This window comes from Anarhichas minor, unplaced genomic scaffold, assembly GCF_050575085.1.
Source record: "Anarhichas minor isolate MPS153535 unplaced genomic scaffold, ASM5057508v1 ptg000024l, whole genome shotgun sequence".
NCBI lineage: Eukaryota > Metazoa > Chordata > Actinopteri > Perciformes > Anarhichadidae > Anarhichas > Anarhichas minor.
In genome coordinates this window covers 15,101,635-15,125,088 of record NW_027466470.1, presented here as the reverse complement: position 1 = coordinate 15,125,088, position 23,454 = coordinate 15,101,635, and the positions used below count along the sequence as shown (strand labels likewise).

The following is a 23,454-nucleotide window of genomic DNA, read 5'->3' as shown; positions in this document are numbered from 1 at the left end:
TGTTGCTGTGATTGACTCGTGAGGGTTGCATGAGTTCATCGCCAAAAAAGTGTCACTAACCGTTAGCAAGAGAATCGACTTGCACTAGCTTGCAGTGCAGGGGTGTGAGACTTTTGCCTTTTTTCTGTAAAAAGGTCAAAGAATTACTCGGAGCTCGTGGGAAATGTCATCGTTTATTTTCAAAAAGTACAAGCAGATTCCCAGATTTCATACAGATTTCCTGAAATCCAATTTGAATTTAGGTCATTGGCCCACGAAAAACGAAACTAGTCAGAACTGTTTTTTGTCACTGAAAACACAACCATATGGCCACTGTTTTTGTTTTTGAGATGAAGAAGCAGAGTTTTACTGCATTCCTTGGTTCAAGACAAATCTTTATAGCCTTCGTCCAGGAACATTTCTGCTTAAACAAATAGTCATACATTTTAAACAGTTTCCTTCAACACTCCTTTAAATGATGTCCAACCTGCATTTTGCGAACCAAACTTTACATTACCATTCTGTCATTTTACCCCAAGATCTGGCAGATTTTGATGGTACATGTTATTATTAAGTGAACTCAGAAATTTTGAGACGTGTTAGGTTTGTGTGGCTTTGGCAGAGGTGCATGTGGTCATAGATTGCGTGTGTCTACACATATGTTAACAGTTAGCATATGTTAATGAGCTTATATGTTGTCTGAATAGGATAACTGAATAAAGTGTGTGTGTTTGTGAGCTGGTGGTGGTCAGTGATCTGTTGAGAACTAAACTTCATATTTTCGTCGTCTACAGGGGAATATGGATCTAGAAGGCAACAAGGCAAAAGATCTGTCCGTCAGCTTTGGTTGAAGGGTTTTTATTGGCTTCGTCTTTGACCATAGGAAAGGACAAAAAAAGCACTTGGCTCACTTGTTACGCCTTTGATTTTAAATTCACTTTTGAATCAGTTCCCTTTTCCATGTTTTGGATGGCAATGCAGGTTTGTTGCTTGCAGTCCAGACTCTAAAACTACTATTAGTGTCCAGTCCCAAACTTACTCAATATTCCAGTCAAAGTGTATGTAATTAAGTACTGTCTGGAAACTGGTTGGCCATGACGTCCACTATTAATCCACACAAACAATACATCATATCTGTTCCAGAATCAGCAGATATGGATGGCTGAGCAGTGCTGTAATCTACAGATACTTTTGTTTGCTGCCTGTCCCTTTTCCTGGAAGTCTCTCTCTCTCTCTCTCTCTCTCTCTCTCTCTCTCTCTCTCTCTCTCTCTCTCTCTCTCTCTCTCACACACACACACCGTCACACCCATCCTCAGGAATTACACTCGCGTTTTCCTGGTCAGGCAGTCGGCGATGTGCAGAGAATTGCAGCTACTGCCTCTGAAGCCAGGGACGCATACTGACAAAAATAGATACAGTTCATGCGTACTCTGTCTCTCGGCTGATGTTTGCTTTTACACAAAAGCATTATGAGCCTGTACAGCATGTGAGAGAATGGAGAGAATGTTGATTTAAAAGTAGGGAGGACTTCCTTCAGCAGACCTGTAGACTTTGTCACGTTTTCCTTCAGTCTCCTCCAGGCTTTCCTTCCCATCTCCTTTTTCCCCGTCCACATATGCAGTTTTACCACGACTGGCCTCAATGAGGTGATACTGTTACACACAAAGGTTGTGACTTACAATCCCAGTTCACTAGTTTGACAGCAGTATCCCACATAATGCACATGCACAGACGCGGGCACAGACACGCTTACGCAACGACTGCGACAGTTGCAGTATTCATATTCCATCCCTGCTGACCACATTTCACATTTTTACATTTCATAATCAGATTTTCTGTTTCCACATAAAACTGGAATGTGCCTCCACAGTAGCTTCCTAGTTAAGCTGCACACACACACACACATACACACGGTCTTTCAGCCTTGTCTCTTTTCCAAGCTCTTTCAGAAGGTGATTGGTTTCTGCTGGCAGTACTGATTTTCGTGTGACCAGCATGGACTCAAATACATGCAGGAATTCAGCTTGTGATGCTCTCAAACCTGTCCCATCATCCTATAACCGAAGAATGCTTTTGAAATGAAAGAGAGAGAGGAATGAGTTGGCAGGGTGAGAGGAGAACTAGCACATATTTTATGATTTGGGGGATTTTATTCAAAGCCTTATAGGAATGACTGATTTGTCTTTGGGTTCCAGGGTAATATGAAAGCAAAGGCTGGCATCTTGTTTCTTTTTCATCTCTTCCACCCTCAGCCCCCTCACCTGTTTGCACAACTACAAGCTCAGTCTTCAGGTCCGAGTTTAGTATTATATCCCCCCTTCTCTGCTTTGGTCTGTCTTTCTTTCCTTCTTGTCAGTCTGTCACTATCTTGTTTGTTTTACCTGGCACCTGCAGTTGCCAACCTTAGTTAGAAGTTGAGCCGAAGTTGCAACACTCCCACACTCTCACATTCCCCTCATTCCTCTTGATTCAGTTCTCGTGTTGTTAGTGGATACGAAATGTTCGGATGATCTGAAATGTCAGATTTCTGTGTCTCACTTTACACCTGCTAATGATATTTATTCAGGAGGACAAACAGTGTATCATAAAATCAACTCTCTTCCACTCGACTTACTCTACATGTAACAGCAGAAACGGGTCTTTTGGGATGATGAAGACGTTAATTAAACAGGTAAAATACAGGTCACCAGCGTGCATCATATTTTAAAGAACTTATTACCCTTCAACTAAGTTAAGTTCAGAGCGGTTTTCTAAAAAGTAAGGAAATAGCTTAACTTTTAAAGGGGAAAACCACCTAAATTAAGAATTCCAATATGTTATTTCCAATACTGAAGAAAGTTCAATCAATATTTGTGAACATGAGCTACTCTCATGACAGAGAAGTTAGTCTCAAACTTGTGATGTGATCAAGTATAGAGTCTGGAGCTGCTTCATAGACTGTGGTTGTGTCCCAAATTCCATACTAACATACTAACTGTCAGAAACCTTAGTATGAGACCTATATAACACGATTAGCATACTATATCCGTTGAAATATTCCAGTATGCAACCACTGGACACAATGCCGGCATTAAATATCCCACAATGCAATGTTATATTACCAAATTAGCTTTATTCTGTGGTAGTTTTCTCAGTTGTGAAACAGAAAATGTACCCATATACTCAGAACATCCCCCCTGGGTGCTCTCAGCATCATCTCTCCCAATTAATTCTCTATGGAGCAGTTCCACACTTGACGACATCACAAATTTGAGTTTAAGGACCTACGTTTTTGGATTCGGGAGAGAGTTGTTCATGTTTCGTAATATTTTTGGACTGTCTTAGAATAACATGTATGAATTTAGAAAATGGACGCAGTTCCCCTTTAAGAGCTTACACGTTTATTTTATTCTAAAGCTTGTTCTTTCTATCAATAGCCTGTTCTGATACAGCAAAGCTCCATCTAATGCAGCAGCCTAGTGATAGTGAGCATTGTTTTGCATGACAGAGTGAGAGAAGGCAGAGGCATGTGAGAACGAAGACATCTGTCCCTGGAGGGTTAAAGGCACAGGAGACGTCTGCTTTTATTAAAATATTCTGCCCACTTCTTCACATTTACCTTTCATACATTGCATTTTGTATTTGAAATTAACTTGCACGGCTCAGCATTGAATGTATATCCTGCTTCTACTCTAAAGAAGATAGAAAACTGGGGGGGAAAAAAAGTCAATTTGAGAAACACAGTCAAGGAACTCATTGAAACCCAGAGTTAGTCCTCAGTGCAGCAACAGTCAATCAAAAAGCAGGTGGGAGAGAGAATATTCACTGCACATTATGCATTCAACACTGTTTAAGAACTCATATTGGAATATATATAATAATATACATGTAGCCTATCTCTCTTCCTTTAGCTCATAGACAAATTAGACATTTGCTTCTTCACTATGCTGTGGGAATACCACAGTTAAGTTTCCTGTGTGTTACTTCTGAAAAGACCACAGTAGAGTTGAAATTTTGAACAGAGAGAAATAACAAAAAAAGCTCTGGCAGTTTTGCAGTCCTGACATAGTCAAAACAAGCTGCATTGGACAGCAGCCATCCAACAATTCTACAACGGCCGGAGTGTGGTTTCCACAGCGACGACGCCTTAATTGATTCCTTCTCTAATTAACATGCTCTAAGGACAGCTGGGCCAAGCAGCATTGTGTTAAACGTCCCCTGAACGGCACGGTTATTAGCTCAATACCCAAACGGTTATCTGGATGGTGTTAGTACACACATTGTTCTGTTCAGCAGAGCATTTCCTCCGAAACTCATTGCATATATTTAGTTGCTTTACATAATAAAAAAGGTCAATGGGTTTATCATGGTTGCTGTTCAGAACCAAGGAAGATGTTTTCTCTCTTGCTGTCTATCCTCCATTATTACTTATCTTTCCCTTGCAGGCTTCTGCTAAAATATTTGGATTGATGCAGTGAATGGATACTTACATTTTAGATAACTTTTTTTTTGCACATTACTCGTTGTACTTCATATAATTCACAAAGCGAGGATTTTTAGTGTATCTCCTAATGTGTCCCCAAACCAAAGTTGTATCCTTCTTCTAACACAGATCACATTGCAGCTTGAAAACAGGCAGAGCAAGTGCAGGACACACAAAGAGCCTGTCAACAGGTTGTAATGTGAGCCAATCCATTACTATAAAATGCAATACTGTAACCAGCATGTAATATTGTTCCCATTCCTTCTAAGTAATCCTCTTGTACCTAACTGTCCATCTATGAAAACTGAGCTCTCCAGCTATTGTCAATGGCTTTTTTTTTCCTTTTGTGTTGCGGTGAGCATAAGTAATATGTTTTAGCTGCTTCCACTAAAGGGCCCTCTCCAGTTTCATTAAGGCCGGCCTTCTGTTATGGTTGCACAAGACTCATTTCACAGTAGCACTTATTTCACTCACTCAGGCCTGAGTGTGAGAGAGGGGGGCGTTTTCACATTAACTAAAACCGGAATGCGCGACTGATGTAGTAATGAGTTACAAAAGTACCCGCTTGTGTCAGGATCCGTCTCGTCTCCTCTCGCTTGCAGATAACGGTTATCACTGCTCTGGTAAGGATGACAGAAAGAATACAAATATATTCATGACTGCTTTTCTGATGACTTTGACACCAGTTGAACTGCCGCAGAATTACCACTGACAATCAAACATTCACACGTCAACACTGGCCAAGTTTAGTGTGGGATCCTCATTATTTCTACTTGTCAGTTTATGGCCTTGACTGTCTGGGTTTATATTTTTTCAAATATTCTCTCCAAGAAAGGTCTAGAGCCAAGTATCTCATCAACGACTGAATGAATCATCATGGTCTTTTGTACACATGCTCTTAGTTCTCAGAGGATCATCCTTTGTACCTTTGGTGATCCCCTAACTTTTCCTCTCGTACCAGCAAGTGGAGGATATCTTTGGGTTTGTTTGAAATTTCATTACAAATATTGGATGGATTGCCATGACATACAGGTACAGATATTTGTGGTCCCCAGATGATGTATCCTGACTTCGGTGCTCCCCTCACCTTTCATTTTGCGCAGGTAAAATCAGGTCGAAATTCAAATTCGTCCAATGCCTCGGTTTATGACCAAACACTGGCAAAACTAATGGCATAATCCAATCAGCTTCGGCTGTTAGTGCTATTTAATAAACGTTTAGGTGCTAAACTACGATATTTAACAAGGTAAACATGATAACAGCTGAACATCAGCATGTTACTATTGTCATTGTGAGCATGTTGGCATGCTGATGTTCACATTTAACTCAAAGGAAAGTATGTCCTTGTTTAAGGATTGTAACTTGCACACAGTGATCATGAAATATTTCTTTTTGGGGTGTTGAAGGCTCAGAAGACAACTGGATAAATGTCACCTTTGCTGTCAGGTGTGTTGAGTGACGGGCAGAGTCACGTGTCAATGGAAAGGATGTTAGTCATCCCTCAACACCCCAAAAACCCCACCCCCATTCCTCCCACCCACCTCTCAACATGTCTTTAGTGGTTGCTGCCTCCACATGAAGGTCAGCTGTGTACCAGGATTGATCTTGTCAGCTTTCTCATGAATGTTTAATAATGTTTGTGTGTACGCAGGTATCCGACCTAAAGCATGGACAAAATGAGCAGACTGTGTTTGTCTCTACAGTTCCACATATTCTACAAATCTGGTATTCACGCCACTTTCTTAGCCTCATGCTCCAAAAGGATCATTTGTTGTTGAGTCACGCAAGCTTCTTGTCCGACATGGTGCGATGGAACAAAGACCACCTTGACTGCAGGAAAGACCGGCAGGTGGTCCAATTAGTTGGCACCATGCTGAGAGCGGCGAACATCATAAGGAGTGGTCCTCCACGCTGCAGGCGGAGAAAGTCTTCATGCAGAACAGTGTTAGAGTACGCCGTGATATGGTTTCTATAGGTCCATGTGTTGATTACAGTTAAATGCAAGAGTGAAGTGAAAATACATTGTAATTGCCATTCAAATAAACTGCACACCGAAAAGGTGACCCTTGTTACAGTATTGTGTAATTTATTTGTTTTCCCGTAAACTTCGGCAAGTAAAGTATAAAAACTAGTGCTGGGCAAGTTAACGCATTCATTAATTAACGCCGACAATTATTTTATCGCGCGTTAATGCATTTTTTAAATTTATTATAATTGTTGTTGTTTTTTTTTTTTGTTTGTTTTTTTGAACTTTGCCATAACAATGCGATTAATCGCGATTAAATATTTTAATCGTTGCCCAGCACTAATAAAAACTCTTTTTCAACCTTGTAATCAATGCTCCTCTTAAAATGGGCTTGTAATTAAATGCAAAGCTTCATCTTACCACCCAGGGCCCTCACTGTACACTGCTCCACACATCACCATCTGTTGGGCCCTTGCTGACATTTACAGGGATTGATATGTCAGAGCAGGACACACACATACATACAGAGCCATAACGTTCCACTGGGAAACACCTGGCCAGATCTATAACTTGCTATGCAAATGTATTTCATATTTGCATTTCAGTTTGTCTGTGTGACCTACGGAGTTATATATGATAACTGAAGAAGTCTTGAGGACCAGTGCTGTAAACATAGCCAAATGGACATTCAATGTTAACCAGTGTGTGATAAACCTCCTATTACTGTGTTTTGCGGTTCAGGAAACCCAGGAGAGGTTTCCAAAACTGGGCCAGATGGAGGCCTGGGATGAGCTGGGCAGTGGGGAAATAGAGGAGGGCAGCACCACAGACTGTGATGATGAAGATGGATGTCAAGCCTCAGGAGACGGTCAAGACCAGACCTGTAAGTAATACTTGCCCACGTCCACATGCACAAACACTCACATTTTCACATATTGTTGGCAAAACTGATGATTCCTTTACTTTGCTCATAAGAACCCTACCCTTTTTTTATCGCCCACGTTCCACATGATGTCAACACCAATCTTTGTGATGATTTATCGTATCTCTGTTATTATTTTAATTGTGATCTACCTTCAATCACCTGACTTTGTGCGATGTATCACCAAGGACTGCCTCTTACAAGGCAGTATCTCTTTTCTCTAGCTCAGTAAGCATTGAATTGATTTCCACAAAAGTCACTCTTTTATGCACCTCATACATGGCAGAGGAAGTATACTTTGAAACACATTTTCACACTGCCATCCTCGCCCACTGTGTCCCCTTGAGGCTACAGCAAAGGTTGTGGCACATGAGGTTCCTATAAGATCCTCAGGAGCAACAAGCCAGTTTAGTTCAGCGGGCACACACACACACACACATACAACCACACCAACCTTGTACTTCTATCTTTGTAAGGACACGTATTGGAATAACGTATTTCCTAGCCCCTTACCTTAACCTTAACCATCACAACTAAATGCCTGACCCCAGCCCTAACCTAAACGTAAATTCTAACCTGAACTCATAAAGATAGCTGTTCAAGCACACACACACAGGCAGTGAGGAGGTGTTGGGGCTTGTGTCGGCTTTAATGAGAATGATCTGATCTCCTGCAGAAGCTTCTTGTTAATCATCCCTAATTGTCATGTTGCTTTTTTACACCGACACAGTTAAACAAAGTTGTTGGCTGTGAAGCATTTGTCTTGCTAGCATGGAGGGAGTAGGGAGCAACATGGAGGAGAAAATATGCACGCATACATGCATACAATAGCAGCAGGTGCCCAGCTCGCTATGAGAGTTATGACATTTTTACATGTCCAAGCAAGCAGACAGGCAGCCACAATGAAGAGTGGCCCGGTGATAAGATCCCACCTGGAGTAAACCGAGCCTCTTTGGCTTCCCCAATTACTCTGCAAGACTGCAGAAATGCCAGATACTGATTCAGCAGTCTCTCCATGCGTAACATGCACCGTGTTTACTCAGTCCAACACAAATGCACACAAGCACATTTTCCACAGAGGGCTAACTAAGGTGCCTTTTGATGATTACCCGATTTATTACGATTGGCCTAAGTGTTTAAGACCATGTAATCACAACGACCCCATTTGGAATTTGTGTCTAGAACCTTTTTTGCATGTCATTAGTGCTGTTTTTCTCTTCGTTGCCTGTCACATTTCCACTCTCGGTTATCAAAATAAAGGTAGAAATGCCCCAAAATAAAAAGATCCAAAAGACATTCAACAGCCTTTTCACATACCGACAAACCATTTATCCTTCTTGAGTTACTTGTGTCACAGCATCAACTAATGTTATTGGTGACGTACACCAATACCTTTTGAGTCTGGCGATCAATAGGATCGCCAGACTCAAAAGGTATTGGTGTACGTCTATGAACATTTTTAACAGCCTTTCTTTGGCCATATTTTCAACACTTTAAAGACAGTGAAATTAACATTTTTTCAAGTTCTAATCCTGTGATACGTATTAATTTCACTCGTAACAGGCTAAATATGAAATTTACATTTGACTTATGTAACATGCATTATGCCCGATGCAGTTTTACTTGACTACTTGCAGTGGAATTTAGTACTAAAAGTAAATTAGAAACAGCGATAGAAAATGCAAATGATTTAAACAGTTTTGGAACCAATAACTAGAATCCTATTATGAGGTATTAGGTACTGCAATGTACTAATGTGAAAAAATAATACTCAGTCAGCATATCTTAAAACTACAGGTCTAGTTTTACCAAAGGGTAGCGAGAAGGCTATCCACACGACAATGTAGCTAATACACCAATCAATAGCTTTTACATTCCTTGTTCCACACAGCTCTGAACAGGTCCTTTCTGCCCTGCTCCTTGTTGCGATGTGGATAAAACATACCAGCCTTTCTTAGAGCTCTGACAGCAGCAGCAGTATCCCAACACCGGGGGATAATCAATCAAGACCACTGTCTGAGATTTACAGAACAAAACCCATTAGTCTGTGCTCAAAGTATAAATCCATATCCTGGTGAGCCCCGTCGCCTGCACAACTGTCCTTTAGCCTCCAAAAGAATATTTGTCATCAAGTAACAAATTCATGCTTCTTGGAAAGGTGTGATTGGCTTATTGGGATCTATAAAGACAAAATACTGCATTGGCCTTAGTATTAGACAACACTGACTAGACAGTCATTCACTTCTCTGAAGGATGCCAAGAGCTGGGCAACACTTGTCCTGTGCTGCCTGGTTCACGCTTGGCATGTAATTCATTTACACCAGCCAAGCCTGGCTTTTTGAACTCGGCTGCTGCAATTTCCAAAGCTTTCTGGTAGATAACGACTATGGTAATAAGCATTCTATATTCCATTTTTCAGTCACATGCTGTACTCACACACTCCTTTGTTTTCTCTAACTGGCATCTCAATGGGATTTACATTATATTGAAGGGGAAGTCATCTTTAAAAAAAACTAATCCAAATGTCTCTCATTCTCTTATGACTTTGCAAATATTGGTTAAACTGTTATTGATTATCCAAACATCAACTTTGACTGTAAATTGGAATTCATTAGCTGAGTGAGGCTGAAATGAGTTATAGGGCCAAGAGGCATACTTTACCTCCCATCTGTCTGTGTACTTGTTTGCTTCTGTTTAGCTGTGGCGGAGCTCCCAAGGTCCATGTTAAAAGGGGGCATGACCACCCACTGTTGTGCTCAGAGAGACTTCATTACCGAGCTAATGAACAGCGCTAATCAGCAGAGAACAGACTCTCTGTCTCTGTCATCACTCAGATCTGATGGAACTTCTGCAAGTCTTACTAAGGAGATAGGATGCATGCGTGTAGCCTCCTGCATACTGAAAGCATGTTTAACAATGCAAAGGCTTCTACACACGCACAGTACCTAAGTAGGCAACCGTATGAAAAACGAGCACATTGTTAATATTTGACACTGTCCGGCTAAATAAGGGATCACAAATGGGCAAAAAACTCCAGACAAGAGTTGTAAAAGTCCCATTATTTTCCAAATACTCCAATTAGCTGTCGGATTGCATGATGTCATTCATGCCTGTTTGATCACGGTTCAAATCCTGCTCCTCTTGCCTGGAGACATGCTAGTGTACTCTGTGCGCCAACTAAACAAGTCCGAGTCATGTACGAACGGCCTTGACCACAGCCATGAACAGAAGAATAAATCAGTGAATCTTTAATGAACCGTATCATCTCTCTTCCCCCTTCAGCAATGAGAGCTTCGTCTGTGGTGCATTTTGTGGCGTGACTATGGCTTATTAACTCTATTAGCCCGGGAACACTTAAGGCTGCTCCTTCCAAAGGAGCTATTCATTTGTAGCTAGCTCATTAACGTATTAATCTCTAAAAGACCCACAGTGGCACTTTAGACCACTATCTCTCCATTAGGAAGAGAGAGGAGACTCCAAACGTCTGTGCATCAAAAGGTAGATCAGTGCTTTATTTCTGTCTGTCTGCTTCCGTGAGCCCAGCAGCCGTATCTGAGTATCTGGCAGAGTAGGCGCAGTCTTTTCTCTTCTGGTCTTTTGTGCGGATCTGAGAAAACAGATCAAAGAGAAGAGATGTTATTTTATTTTCTGTTACTGAAAGTGAATACATAGTAAAAGTTTGCTTTTGGTTTTCGTGAAACCTTTCGGATCAGGAAAGAGTTACGAATGGAACGTGGGAGATTTAAAAGCATTCAGCACTGCTACTCCTCCTGTATTGTTAGTGCTGCTTGTTGAGGCAATCTGCCTGACAAAGGTGTGAGGAGTCATGAACACAAACAGGTTAACCATCTCAGAGGAGGAAGAGAAGTAAATGCATGGCTGAACACTTCCTGCGATTGAGCCGGAGGGATGCGCTGCGAAGAAGTGTGAATCACACAGCCACCAAAGTACAACTCTCTTTTGGTAACAAACACCATCTGTCAGGCACACTTGTGAGCTCATCAAGAAAGTGAAGACACATCCGGCGTTGCTCACACACTCTTCACTCCAGTGGCCAAACCTCTCCATTAGCAGGAAGCCACTAGCGATGATTGTTGTGCTTTGCCATCCTGTCAAAGAACATAATCGTCTAGATATGACAAGAGGGAAAGATTCACCAGTCGATCAGTGTTCTTCTGTTATTCCTGAGCAGACGGACAAATATATTACATTTTCTTGTTTCTCCTTGCATACCCCAAGGAAACAGCTGGCTCTAAGTGTGTTTGTGTGTGTGTGTGTGTGTGTGTGTGTGTGTGTGTGTGTGTGTGTGTGTGTGTGTGTGTGTGTGTGTGTGTGTGTGTGAGTGTGTGTAAACCTGACCCCAAGGGAAAGTAAACTGAATGCTATTTTAAATTCACAGCTGCTAGTTTTGTGGAATTTTTTTCAAAGAAAATGGAGTGTAATGTAAGTTGTGAATTTCTCCTCTACATACTCTTCGCGCACACACACACACACATACATACGTTCAAAGACATTTAAAGAAGTGGGATTCTATGGCATAAGAAGGCTCCAATCAGCAGATTTTGAATTTAAGGCTGAAGGGCACCGGTGCAAAATCTGCTCTCCCCATCTATCAATGTCCATTGTAATATGCAGTTTATATTCCGCTATGCACAGTTGTATAAAACACTCCTGTAGAGAACTCCATTCTACCACTTGGCTGTTCAAAATGACTGCATAGTATTGTATAGATAATGACTTTGCCTTGCACCCAAATGTCAAAGGCCCGGAGAGAACTTCTCTCCAAAGCCGAAAAGGGAAAAAAGGTGTGCGGCAGCTGTTCACCCTGTCTGGGGAAGAGCATTCCTGAAATGCACGGCTGCTTGGGCAGGATATGGCCAACCTACACCAGTGTTAGCCGGATTACACTGGATCGGCCCCAAGCCCACTACAGCCTGCTGTTGCCCTGGACACAGCACACACCTGCCTTTCATGTTCGAAAACTTGCATGACGGAGAGACGAACGGAGATTAAGGGTGATGTGCAGCGAAATTGGGGTCTGAGAGAGGACACGGGGTGAGAGGTAGAGGTGAAAGAAAATGTTTGAGACAGTTACGACAATGGAGGGGGTAATACCATAGAGCATTATGACGGGACAAGATGTAACAAGAGGCCTGGAAGTACGGCTAACACGAGAATATGATGTTTAGGGCTTCGGTTCAGAGAGGACGATTGCAACATACAGACCTATGATTCAATCTACCGTGAGAGACAGGAGTTAAGAGGGTGGGTGGGGGATTTGGTGCTTGTGTACCCTGCCAGGTTGGGTCGAACCAATCCCAACCCCTTGATCTTCCCATCCTAGGCCCTGGACTGAGCCGTGTCCCCTTGGGACTGGCGTGTGCAGAGGCCGGCTGGCCAGCAGATGTATTGGCTTTGTCCCGGTGCGGATATTACCAGTAGGACTGCCATTTCCCTCAGCCTTTCATCTGGAGCTCAAGGAGCGGAGAGAGATCTCTGCAGGGCAGCGTAGGGTTGGAGAAGAAGGAACAAGAGGATCAGAGATGGCTTTGCTGGACAGGAAGATGGTCTGGTTTGCGGATGGATGTGGGAGGAGTGAGTCACATTTTCACTCAGATATGCAGAGTCATCTATTTGTCCTGTGTGACGTTGCGGAATTTTCTCAACACGTGTCTTGACAGAATCTGTGAATGATTTAGAGAAATTTCATTATCATTCCCTATGAAATTAATACGGGGAAAGATATTCTCCAAACAGAAGTAATAGAGGGATAATCCTTTCGACTAATATGTGCCCAAACCCATTTGTTAGCACTTAAAGTACCCAGCAAGATATTCTGTTTTATTATAATCACTGTATAGCACATTTTTATTGTACATATTCGCAATTGTGATCAACCGTCTCCCTTTTCCTGCTGCGCACATCCATCCCGTTTTATACCATCTTCCACCCTTCTTTTCAGTGATCTACTTTTTTCATCCTTACTTGGCATTTTCTGCCCTGTGGTTTTTATGGCACTTTGAGAGCATATTAGCTTGAAGGGCTCCCTAGGCGCGTGGTCATCAGAGGAGAGTGGTTCTCATTAGCCAGCATCATCATTTCCTTTCTAAGCAGTATCAGTGAGGCCTTTATGATTGAACCTCTCCAGCACACCTTTGGGGCGTTTGGAAACACTAAGGATCTCTGGTGTGGCAACAGGTTATAAACTAAAGGAAGTGGTGGGAGTTACTGCCTCGGAAGTTAGTGAAAATGGATTTTGTATGGTTGCTATGAAGTTTACCAGCAAAGGAGCAAGGAATGCTGGAGACTCAGTGGTCTGATACCATAGCCACATAAAAGTCTTAACTGCACGAGCACAGAAGTAGCTGTTATTCACTAATATAACAAGAAACCCTGACAACATGTGGAGGTTTCCAAGCAGTAAATGGCATTTTAAAGATGGTGTCCAGACTCATAAAGTGTTCTTTATTAAAAGCTGCAAATTCAATGGCTATGACTTGTATGTTATTGTGTGCAAAACACTTTTGCACACCACCCTTCCACCCCGGGCCCCCAGTCAGGCTTCGACCAAACCTTTGGGTTGTCATTGGGACCGATTTAATCAGTACTCAATTCATTTTGGAAATATTTAGACAGGCAGACCTACAGCTGAGCGACTCAGTGATGGCCCTAGGTTCTTTGGGCTTTATTAATGCCCGTATCTGGGCTTCTCTGCTGGGGGTTGGGATGGGGAATGGGTGGGAGGATGGGGGTGGGAGCTGAGTTGCGTGAGTGACCCGCTTGACTTTCTTGATTCGCCTGGAGCCCAGCCCTGGCTACTAACACAGAAACTGACATTCCTTCTGTAACACAGCACTGAGCAAATAAAGGCAGACATTCCACTGATATTGAAAAATACAGTAGAAGGATGAGCAGGGATGAGTCTGATCCTCTTTGTCTCAGCTCAGCCTGGTATGCAGGGGGAAATACAGACTAGGAGAGAAAGCATGGAAGGAGTTGGGGAGGGATTTTCCCAGACAGGTACTTCTCAAACTAAAAAGAAGCAAACTTTGGTTTTAAAGAAAACCCTCGATCAAAGTATCTGTTTCAGATAGCGGAGGTGCATTAGCATTGCACGAATGGTCAGATAATGGAGGTTGGTAGCAATGAGCCAATTTTTAGCATCGACTACCTGCAGTGCGAGTCTGTGTGCGGCCGTATATATATATATATATATATATATATGTATGCATCAAAGCGCAATGCATGCAGGACAAGTCACTTCATTAAAGGCCTATCCTATTGACCAGTGTTGGGAGCGACAAAGCCCCTCTCCCTTATCCATAATTGATGTGGCAATTAGAGCTGAACCTGGGACAGACTGTCAGGCCGGAGGACTGGAAGGGGGCTGACCTTTCACTGCTTCAGCTGATTACAGATCAGACGGGATGGGCCACTGACAGAAGACTTATACACTTATGCATCGTTCTGAGCAATTTGATTCTGAAACTGGAGTCGGTTACGCAACCATGAGATTACATCAAAGTATTTGACTCGCCCCCTCGAAATCAAACATTTATAACATCACAACTTTTTTTTCCTATCCCACACAGATTTCTGACTTTGAAGTTGAAAAGGCAAGTATCACTTAGATCAGTTTAATTCAGAGGAGGCTAGTCACATGGAGCAACACAAGACTGCATTCCGTTCTCTGCATTTTACTTTTTCGTGTGGGCAGTGCGTAAAAGACAGTTTAAAGCCTAAAGCCAGTTTAAAGTCTAAAGCCTCTTTTCCCTACTTCCGCCGTTACGGCCTTAAGTGTCACTTGAACATCAACAGCAAGCCCTGAATGGGTTTGAACGTGTCATTGGATTCTTGATTGCTCAAGGCAAGACCGCACACAATATCATAGAGAGAAACGGGGGAAAGTATCCAGCTTGAGACTTCTGTACTGCTTGGCTGATTCCAGCAGGCAGCGGAGGGATCCATGTGTGAAATGCTACGTCAGGAGACACACACGACGACAGTGTCTCTTGACTGCTACCTGATGTGCGCTTCCCGTTGACTATAATGGATGGCTATGAAGTGTGTGTGTGTGTGTGTGTGTGTGTGTGTGTGTGTGTGTGTGTGTGTGCGCGCCGTGCAATGTGCGCGAAAGAGCAAAAGAGTGTGAACGTGAGTTTGTCTCTGCGTCTTTCACGCTTCTCTGTCTGCAAGGACGACCCAACAACTGCCAATGCGATGAAGCATCTGGTGTTCGAGTGCACGCAGGTGCAGTGTTAGGTGTGTGTGTTTGTGTGCAACCGAGCGCATATACCGTGCAAAATCAGTGTTCTGCTGGAGGAATGTGGTGCATCCTGTGTGTCAGACTTTGGGGTTTGTACTGGGCCTTTAGCTTGCTCTCTTGCATAGAGGCTGCTTTTCTCCTCAGGATTCCCCCTCCATCTTGAGACTCTTGTCACATTGACTGGTGGAGGTCACTGTCCTCCCAGGGCCTCTTTCGCCTATTTGTTTCTGCGTGTATGTGTTTGTGTGTGTCTATAGGGGAGTAAATCTTAATCTTGCCAAGGAGCTTAATAGTCTAGCACAGCCAAGAATCGCACTGGGCAGATTCCATTGCACTTATCCCTGCTCTGGAGTTGCCATGCTGCTATGCCCGTTGCTAGGTTAGCTGCAGGCTAATGTGTACCCCACTGGTGCCCCTGTATTTTTGTTCCTTTTAACCCCATGAGTGGCCCGTTGGAGACCCTGTACCAAGCCCTATATAGGTTGCCTGTGAACCAGAGGGACAGTTCCCAGAGAAATTAGTTTGTGTGTGTGTGTGTGTGTGTGTGTGTTTTTCTCAGAATACGCAATAGGGAGATTAGTTTGACGGGGCAAGGAGCCCCTGTCTGACACGGCACCACATAAAGAGCGAGTCGTGGACAAAAACAGCACAGAGATGGATGGCTAGTAATGAACTGTGTAAATGCATCCTCCCCTTCTCCCCACCCTCCAACCTTACCCCTCTTTGTGAGAAAGTGTGTGTGAAAGGAGATAAGGAAATGTTGAGAGACTGCTTAGAAAGGTGAATGTCTGTGAGTGTGTGGGAGACTTAAAATAAACAAAGTGACCCAGAAGGGTTTTTAGCTTTCTCCAGCTCTACCAAACACCAAACAATGTCTGGACACCCATGATCCATAGCCTCCAAGAGCGGCATCGGCCTTTTATTGGTGTCCAAAGGTCTGATTGGAGGCTGACTGATAGCTCTGTGTCCTTGTAATGCCGGCTTTAACAAAGAATAAGAAGGGGCTTGTATAGCCTTGGTGTGCATAGGACTCCTCATGCATTCAAGTCTTGTGTTGTGGGAAAATGATTATAGCGCTCAACCAAGGAGTAAGAATGGCCCCTGTTTACGTCCTCTATGTATCAGTATTGTATAACTCGTTAAAGCCCAGATGACATCTTACTGTATCTACACAAAGTGGCATAAGTGTATGAAATTGTTAGGGGAAAATCTACAATCATAAACCTTTACAATGTCTTTGAAATATGTGCTTGTACTAAAAGGGAGTAGAGGAACATTGTCCCACATCTGTGTCTTCTCTCTGTCTTCCCTTTGGGAAACAGAGAGTCTCTTGCTCTCAAAGGGATGGATGGCAGGTAGCAAATATCTGGCAAAGGTCACACATCAGGTCACATCAGGTCACACATCAGGTTGGATCAGAGGAAAAATGCTCTGTCCCTGTTAATGACAGAGAGTAATGGTACAAATCATTTCTACTGACTTCCCTGCATTTGAGAAAACGGTGAGCTGGCTCCTGCGCTTCACAGACATATTGGCTATTGCATAAAGATCTAGTTTTACAGCAAATAAGGATTGATCTAGCAAATCAACAGTGTCATAATTCAGCCGCTTGGCAGAGCTGTCACGGGGGAGGGACAGTTGCTCATGCACACAAGTCTTGAAGTCATGCCAGAACCAAGCACACAATGTAGAGAGGGGCGACTCGCCAATCACATAACGTCTCGCTGCTAATTTCAAACAGCACGTCCGTCAGTGTATGTGCATGCACCATGGGCAGGAGTAAATCTTTTTGCGCCTGCATGTGCATGCTTACATTTATGTGTCTGCCTGTGTGAGTGGTAAAAAGAAAGAAAATGTCAAAGGTCATCTCACTTAATGAAACATCGCTGCGAGGCAAATCCAGTGGCCTTGTCAAAACGCAGGCCCCTGAGCTGCTTTACAACCCCCCCCCCCCGAACCCCCCCCTCCCCCCGCTCCGGTCTCCCATCAACCGCTTAGTGGGGAGAAGACCCTGAAGGTCAAGGCAGGGAGAGAGGAAGATGGTGAGAATGAGAGTGCGGAGGAAGTTACTGACCTACACCACACTCCCTCGATGTGCCATAAATCAAACCTCCACCTTTCTGACCGTCTCTGTAATTGTACACAGCAGGCAGAAGAGTGAAAACTGCCACCGGTGCTTTCAGGCATATGATAAACAGGACAAAGTCTTCTATTCACCGAACTTATGTGGGTGGTCAAGTCACACTGGACAGCAGTATGTTAATTAAACGGAGTCGCTACATCACAGTTCTGGGTTGATTTTGAGTCAGTGAAATAGAAAAAAAATTAACACAATAATAATAAAACATTTTATTTGTGTGGCGCTTTAAAAGGTACTCAAAGGCACTTTACATGGTAAAAACAGAAACAATAAAAGCAATTACAATACAAACAAAAGAGATGATAAAGCAGGAAGGAACAGCACAAAAACAAACATAACTAGCATCACAGGTTAAAAGCAGATTTGAATAGGTGAGTCTTAAGTGCAGTTTTGAAAGTGGTGAGTGACGGAGAATGTCTGAGGTGTTGGGGGACAGAGTTCCAGAGAGAGGGGGGGGGGGGGGGGGGGACCTTCTCCATTGCTGCCTCCATATCGGACCCCCCAGGTCCGATGCTTGGACAGAGTAGGGGGGGTAAGGAGATTGGCGTTGGCGGATCTGAGGTTGCGGATGGGAGCGTGTCGATGCAGAAGGTCTGAAAGGTATAAAGGGGTTTAAGGTTGTGAAGAGCTTTGTATGTAATGAGGAGAATCTTGATTCTTTGCTGTATGGGGAGCCAGTGGAGGTTTTTGAAGAACTGGGGTGATGTGATCTCTGGTGTAGGAGTGGGAGAGCAGACGGGCAGCTGAGTTTTGGATGTATTGTCAATTGACTTGAGTGGACCACAGATTTATGTTTGTAATGACTGTACAGTGTAGTGTAGTGTAGATAGTGTGGCAACTTGCTCAGCCCCACTATACAGTAGCAGCATTCCTCACTGGATTACAGCTCTGCAGCCAGTGTTCAACCCAAGAGTCCCATGCAAGCTTGCGCAGCACAGTCACACCCAAACGCACACAACACAGATGGACCACAGTTTCCTGGGTTAACTCATCTAATTTATCCCTTAATAAACCTTTTGCCCCTGTACTGCTCCTCCCAATGAGCGTATAAGTATGCTTTTGTGCCTGCATGTATATTGTGTGCGTTTGTGTTATATTATTGTCTTCAGCATGTATGACATGTTGAGGAAAAGAGAGATTAAATCCTATCAGTTGAAGACAGAGGGAGGATTGTTTGCTTCCTCCCTTTGCATTGGTTTGACAGTTTAATCTGTGCGGCAGCAGTGTGCTGGCTAACCAAGAGAAACACAGAAGAGAAGAGAGAAGGGAAGAGAGAGAGAGAGAAAGGGAGAGGGAGGAGAGAGCAGTAGAAAACTGACAAGGTTGCCCAAATAACCTTCATGCTATTTTCTGTCACTCCGAATTCTTCCAAAGACGCGATGGCCAACGCCGTTCGTGATTCCTCCCACCCACCTTCCAACCCTTAATCCTCCCTTCCTCTCTCACTCCCCTCCCATCCCCCCATCTTGGCCAGAGCCCGAGGTCCACCTCGTCTTCACTGCTGCGGACAGGCTTGTTAGAAGCAGCTGTTGTTGCTCCTTGGCCAATGAGAAATGGAGGCTCCACCAAACACACAATCTGCCCATCTGGAGAGGCATTAGTGGCAGAGGACACTGAGAACCATTTCTCACACTCACGGCCAACACAGAGGTCAACGAGGTGTCAGAAGACAGAACATCCCTCTTTAACAATCTACAGGCCGGGGTTGAGCTGTGTTTGTGCTGTAAGTGTAGTTACTGCAGTATATATATCAGATTGGATGTTCAGACGTTCATAGTGACATGATCCCCCATCCTCTTCCTCTCCTTGACCCTGCTCGCTGCAGGCTTTAATGGCAAATGAGACCACAATCCATTCTTTGTACTAGAATAGGGTCCACGCACACATATTTACACACTTCACAGACGTTAAGGTCTGTCGTCTTGACAGACCTTTTAGCACCCCGGTTTCGGTTTGTCTCTCGGCTTTCGGGCACCCTGTTTATCTCTGTCACTATTTCTCTCCTGTTTTTTTTTTACCAATCGAATCGCATTTGTCTTTAACTGGTGGGGGAACATCTGTCAGTGACTGTTGTTGTTGTTGTTATGGGAGAAGCATGTTGATGTGCCATCGCGTAGCCTTGACGTCGCCCGGGGTGAATGATTCCATCTGCCTCGATGTACTTTAAGTGACGATGGATCTTCATCCTCACACTGAAAAGGCAAACTAACTCTTTTCCTCCTCTAACCCTCTCCGTCATCTTTGACTCCCTCCCACCCTCTGGTCCCCCCCCTCCCACCACCACCACCACCATATTTGGGGGATTTACACATGAGCCAGTTTATGAAGCACGGCTTAACTGCTAACATTGTCTCATTGTGACAACAACATCACATTCCATGATCCTCCTGCCCTTCTGATTTTTCATTTCTTTGTACCTCCTAAATAAAGACTTAATATAATAACATACTCTTTTTGTCAAGTTTCTACTGCTTCTAATGTTCCGTTTTATAACTTTAACAATTCCATTATTTTCAACTATTGCTCGGTGATATGGCAAAAAATCATGAAAAACAAAACTCACTGGGACTCAAAAGCACTAAAATGTTTGCACGGCTGAATCGGCTACGTTTACAAAGCACACAAAAGTTCGGATTACAGGTCCCTATGTCGTATACAGAACCTTTTAAAGATGTGTTATTTTAAAGTTATGTTTCCAAGATAAATATGACACATTATTGCATTACCTCCATGTTCTGTATAAAATGATGAATATATCTTAAAGTGTATTCTCCCCCATCTCATTGTGGAGTACTTCTTTAGGGTATGTGTGGTGTTCTGTGAGCTTTGGTTTATTAATGAATGAATTGGCATTTGAAAGTAACTGAGACATAAAGTAAATTACACAGATATCTCTTTTATTTCTTCTCTTTTATGCCCCTCCCAGCTGGCAGCACTCTACACAATTATCTCGTTTGACTTTGCCATAAAACGGACCTAGTTGGATGATTAGTTTAATGGGTGTCGACTGTCAGTGTTGTAACTTCACTTTATGGCGTCCAATTTATTTTCAAAGATCACAAAGCATTCCAACACCATGCATTCCACAAGGCCTACCTTTACATATGAACTTTAAAAAAAAAAAACAAGTTGGCAGTGCTGTCGTCTATGCCGTGATTGGCTGTTCTGGCAAAAAACTGCTTCATTAATTAGCCAGTTGGTTAGCCTGCAGTAGAGTAGTGTTGGTGTTGTGTTGGCCCATTCAAATGCTGTTTTCTGACATCTCCCAGATGAGATGCAGCCCATTTCCATTGAAACAATAACAGTAGTCTGATTTGGGATAAATGATGTCTTTGTCTATTGTCTACGGAACAACAAAAAGCATTGGCTCGGAACGCACTCCTCTGTCTAGAGCCCTGCCTAGCCCTATTCACACAGGCATACACAGGCACGCATGCAAACCCAAGTGCACAATTGGGATGGGCTGATGTGCGTTTTTTACAGACGAATGTATTCTTAGAATTACATGTTATGATCATGCCAGGTGTGAAAGAAAAACAAGAATCTTATTGGGTGACAGCTTTGAAAGAGCAATACATTTTGTACTTTTGTAAGGGATTTAGTTAGGTTTTCAAAATCCTTGCGTGGAGTGCTATACATTTTCATGGTTTATATTTTTGATATGGTTGTAATATCTGACAACTTCACACACACACACCTGGCTGTCAAGTCGCCACAAGGGAGAAGCAGTAGCTATTTAATTGGACAACTGCATTCTAAACAGATCATTTTTACACACTGGTGGGATTTGCAAACTTGGCCTGTTTTTGTGACAGTGACAACTTAAAGAGAGGTTTTTTTGACACTGGGCTTTGGCACTGTCAGTACTAGCGATAACTAGCAATCATAACACAAGGCCACGTTATCGTTCACCTCTGTCTCGATTTGATTCTTTCTGTATTTCATCCCGTCCCTCTCGAGGAACTCACACAAGTCCTGCAGCGAGAGCCTGTAAATCCTACACATGGGGCTCACACTACATATACGACACTTGTGAGGTTTTAGTCATGCAGGTCAACTTTATTGGCAACGGAGAGTGTGCGGTGCACTTTGCTGTGCTGAGGGTGCTAATCTGTCTCATTGACGTATATAGCTGGGCAGGGCTGGGTCCGGCTGGGATCCTGTGAAGAGGAGTGGGAAGAAGGATGGGTAATGAGCAGAAGGAGTCATTTCCTTTTGGATTTTAGAGACATCAACACAATGTCACACCCCAGAGGGAAGTGAGATAAAGAGAGGGACGAGTTGTGTTCAGTGCCAGGGTGATGATGAAGTTCGAGAGAGGCTGGGAGAGCAGTGGGGTGTAGAGACATGAGTGAAGTCCACTTTAAGGAACGGATTTCACCCGATGTCAGCAGAAAAAGCGTTTGTGTGTGTGAAACTCCATGTGTGTGTTTGCGGGGACTGTGATTAAAATGAGTGCTTAATATCCGCCCTGCCCTCATCACCCTGATTTATCTCTGATTGGCAGTAATAACACAGTTCGGGCTGTCCGTCATCTGCTGCTGGAGATTAGACACCCAGTCAGTGCTCCATCATGACATGTGTGTGATGATGATGACGCCGGTGGGAGTTCAGTTTTTATTTCGCCGTGTCCCACGGGGCAGATAAACACAGTGCATGGCGGCACGTGTTTGCTGGGTATAACTTGGTCGAACACATATAAACGTGCATTGGTTGCTGAACAGTAATTATGTGGCACTGTAAATGCGTTTTTAAAACGTTTCGAAGCACTCTTCAAAATACATTATTGGCGCTTTCGACTCAAACGCCCACAGCTGTGCTTCTTCTGTTTTGCAAAATGAACTCTCTTTGAAATGTAACAGACATAATCGTACATAATTGTTCATGTCTGATTGTTTTTGAAAACCCTGGAGTTGAGATGGTGGGAATGGTGATTGGATGATGATAAGCCCCTTATGTACAGTTTTACAAGCCCAAAGGACTCTGAACATTAAAGAGGATTATCATGATTACATTGATGAGCCGAACCATTCATCTCTGTCTGCTTCTCTCTTCCCCTCTCCCTGTCTCTTACAGCACATACAGACGTCTCAAGTGAAGGAAAGTCCATTGGGAGACAGCCCGGCAGTGACAGCCCACATGAGAACCCTTCCAAGCCCCCCTCAGTGAAGGTGATAGGGGGCTCGCCGTCCGCCAGCTGGGCACGGCCCTGGAGCCTTGCACTGCTCTTTGCTGCACTTTGCCTGCAGTGGACCCTGTTCTGATGCCAGCGCACCCTCCGTGAATCCCCCACTGCCCCCCTTTCTAGGAACCACACACATGCACAGAGACACTCATATCATTTACATATCCAGCATAGCATCCTTACTCCTGTCCTCAACGTGCTTGGATTGGATGGTAATGCTGGACGAAATGAACTGGCAAGCAAGACAAGGCGTGGAAGAGAAGAGGGACAACGTTGTAGGAGACTGTAGATGGGGGGGGGGGGGGGGCTCTCGCAGGAACCTGTTGTCTTGCAGCATCACCAATGTGGTGGTTTTCACAAGCTAATCTTATGCACGCTCACCTACAAAGATTAGGCCGCTTCTTCTAGGCTGTTTCGGTGCTAGACGTTTGCGTATACAGACACCAGTGCAGCCCCGCCGCTCGCACACAAGCATACCCTTTGAGGCTTAGAACGGGACCTTTACTTAAAAGCGCTTACACATTTACAGACTC

At 43.6% G+C, this 23,454-nt stretch overlaps 1 protein-coding gene across 1 annotated transcript in view; it reads left to right on the top strand.

The window, feature by feature from the left end:
- LOC142956817 (glypican-5-like) overlaps positions 1 to 23,180 on the top strand; it is an 87,674-nt gene extending 64,494 nt beyond the window's left edge. The window contains exons 8-9 of the mRNA XM_076098564.1: positions 7,150 to 7,291; positions 22,813 to 23,180. Coding sequence (XP_075954679.1) covers positions 7,150 to 7,291; positions 22,813 to 23,000 — 330 coding nt within the window. The 3' untranslated portion in view covers positions 23,001 to 23,180. The remainder of the gene's footprint in view (positions 1 to 7,149; positions 7,292 to 22,812) is intronic.
- The last annotated feature ends 274 nt before the right edge of the window (positions 23,181 to 23,454 follow it).